Genomic DNA, 2,507 nt, shown 5'->3' with positions numbered 1-2,507 from the left:
GGATCCACGAGGATCCCATCCGTCCCCTTCGGAGATGGGCACGCCAGGGTGACACGTGGGAGCGATGCGCTCTGCGCAGCAGCCCGTCTCTTCTGGCGAGCCGAGCGCTGCTGAGCCCTCCCCGCCCTTCCTCTCGCACGCGCCGTTTCTGCGACGCCGACGCTGGCTCGTGCCTTCCTTGGGAAGGTGCCTCCGTCCTCAGCTGAGGGAGGAAAAAGTGATGAGCTGGTTTGTCATCTGCCTCCGGCACTTCACGCTGAAACGCAACCGTGTCCCGAGGGTGCCTGCTCCAGCCAAACCGACCCCCCAGGCCGGGGTGCGGGGGGGTGGAGGGAGCCGGTGTACGGCACAGATCTTCCAGCACAACTAAAACACCCGATACGCCTCGCCTCGTCCCAAGTCCCTCCACCTCATCGCCCACCCCCACTGATGGCAGCACAGTTCTCTGGCTCTGGAAAAACGAAGGCAGCACACAGAGCGGAGGAAAAATGTGGTCTGGACATGGGTAGGGCTGCACTCCGAACAATAATCAGCTATTTCAGGGGGAAGAATACCGCCCTTGTGGCACGCTTCCGTCTCTACCAGTCGCCGACTGAAGCTCGGCGCCAGCTGGGGTTCGGCTGCAGGCTCGGGGCCGGGGCACCGCGCTCTGCGTCCCGGAGAGACGCGGGGTGCTGGAGGACGGGGCGATCTGTGAACAGCATGGAGCCAGGCGAGGAAGCAGCAGAGCTAAGGAAGGCCAGGCCGACCGAGGAGGCTAAGTGCACCCCAAAGACGAAACAGGTCTGTCTTCGTCCCGCTCCAAACATTTCCCCACCAGCCACAGCCAGCACCAACCCTGAGCCGCAGAGGACGCACCCACCTCGGGTACTTCAGCGACGGATCATGTCAGCTCGGAAAATGACCACCAGCCTCCCCCGTAAATGCAACAGAAGAGGTGGGGAACCCAAAGGGAAAAAGACTTTTTACAGCTATTTCCCCTGACATTCCCTAAAGGGAAAAGAAATCCTGGAGATGGGAAGCTGCACTCCAAGGCATCTGCTCCCTTTGCTTTATTAAAGGTTGGACTTGATGATCTTAAAGGTCTTTTCCAACCAAAGCGATTCTACGATTCTATGATTTACGGCAATCACAGATGTCCTTAGCACTTGGTGTAAACCAGGAGATACAAAGGCTTATATGAACAAAATAATAACCTCCTGCTCGATCTGCACAGGAGATCAAGCCATTCCAGGTACATCAATAAAACAGCTCCCCAGCACGCAGGGAAGAGCTGCAAAGGAATAGCCAAGCACTGTGAGAGACGGGCAGGCCCAAATTAAGACAGCGTTGAAACAAGGCAATAATAAATTAACGTGCCTCCGTCCTGCAGACGGACAGCGCGCGCCGCCACCAACTGTCGCTAACAGCAAGGAGCGCGCCAGCTCGGCGTGCAGACGCTCCCCGTCTCCGGAGAACACCGCCCAGGCTGATACTAACCACAAACTTCTCGCCGTTTTGCTCCACGTGCTTGTACGTGGGGATGGAGATGGGCACAGCCTGTTTTTCCGTGTAGTCATAGAACGACTGCCCCAAAGAGTCATCGCTGGGATCCAGGTTATCGGCCTCGTGGGGAGGCACGGACAGCACCGTCAGAATTAACTCCTTCTCTCCTGCACGGATCAGGTCCACCACTTGCTTGTGCGTCGCTCCTTCGACGTTCACCCCATTCCTGCGGAGGAGAAAGCAGAAAAGCCGTAAGCAAGGCAGCGGTGGCTGCAGAGCCTTCAGACCACACCAGGACCAGCCCAGAGATCCATCCCCTACCTGCTTCCCCCAAAAACCCCTCCAGCCTCAACTGCTCTGGCTACTCCAGTTTCACTCTGGTCTAAGCTTCACCAACCTTTCCTATTGACGATTTCTGGTGCCATTAGTTACTGAATTATGTTTAAAGACCTCAGACACAACGAAACTTCTTTAAAGCTCCTTGGATATTTAAAACAGGCTTTGCAGTTCCTGCCATTTCTCAGTGGAAGGACACGGCACGTTCGTACCCAGAGCGCGAGCCTTTTCCCGTCAGCCCACGGCAAGCACAAGGAGACCACAGAACCGGGGCGGAAAACGCTGAACGCCTAACGCACACCGCTCCGCTAGGGCAAAGCCCATGTCCTGATCCTCTACTGCTCCAAAACGCAGGCAAATTTCCCTAAATCCAAACTGAAGCTTCCAGGTGAGCAAGAATGAGGAAGCGGGCAAGGAGGTAAATGGTGTCAGAAGGTGGTGCCCCCATCCACCAAGACCCAGCACCCCCGAGCACACCTCCTCGGGTGCAACCCAACGGAGATGCCCGTTCCCTCCAGTTATTTCCCAGCACACTGCTCTGCCCGGCCCCAAACAGCCCAGGAGCACTGCTGCAGCGAGTAACGGGTTTGTGCTTCCAAAATCACTCCAACCTGATCACCAGAGCTCCTCACAATGAGCCCCGAGCCCCTGGAAGCTCTGAGGACCCAGGACAGACCCAAGCCACC

The 2,507-nt window shown here is 57.0% G+C and overlaps 1 protein-coding gene across 3 annotated transcripts in view; it reads right to left on the bottom strand.

The window, feature by feature from the left end:
• The window catches only part of SNX27 (sorting nexin 27), a 29,823-nt gene that overhangs the window by 25,301 nt on the left and 2,015 nt on the right, over window positions 1-2,507 (bottom strand). For all 3 annotated transcript variants that reach the window (XM_035891155.1, XM_035891156.1, XM_035891154.1), the window contains one exon: window positions 1,480-1,711. In XM_035891155.1, the coding sequence (XP_035747048.1) occupies window positions 1,480-1,711 (232 nt within the window). The remainder of the gene's footprint in view (window positions 1-1,479; window positions 1,712-2,507) is intronic.

This window comes from Egretta garzetta, unplaced genomic scaffold (assembly GCF_000687185.1).
Source record: "Egretta garzetta isolate BGI_Z169 unplaced genomic scaffold, ASM68718v1 scaffold1153, whole genome shotgun sequence".
In the NCBI taxonomy this organism is placed as follows: domain Eukaryota; kingdom Metazoa; phylum Chordata; class Aves; order Pelecaniformes; family Ardeidae; genus Egretta; species Egretta garzetta.
The sequence above is the reverse complement of the archived record's forward strand: the minus strand, read 5'-3'. Positions and strand labels throughout refer to the sequence as shown.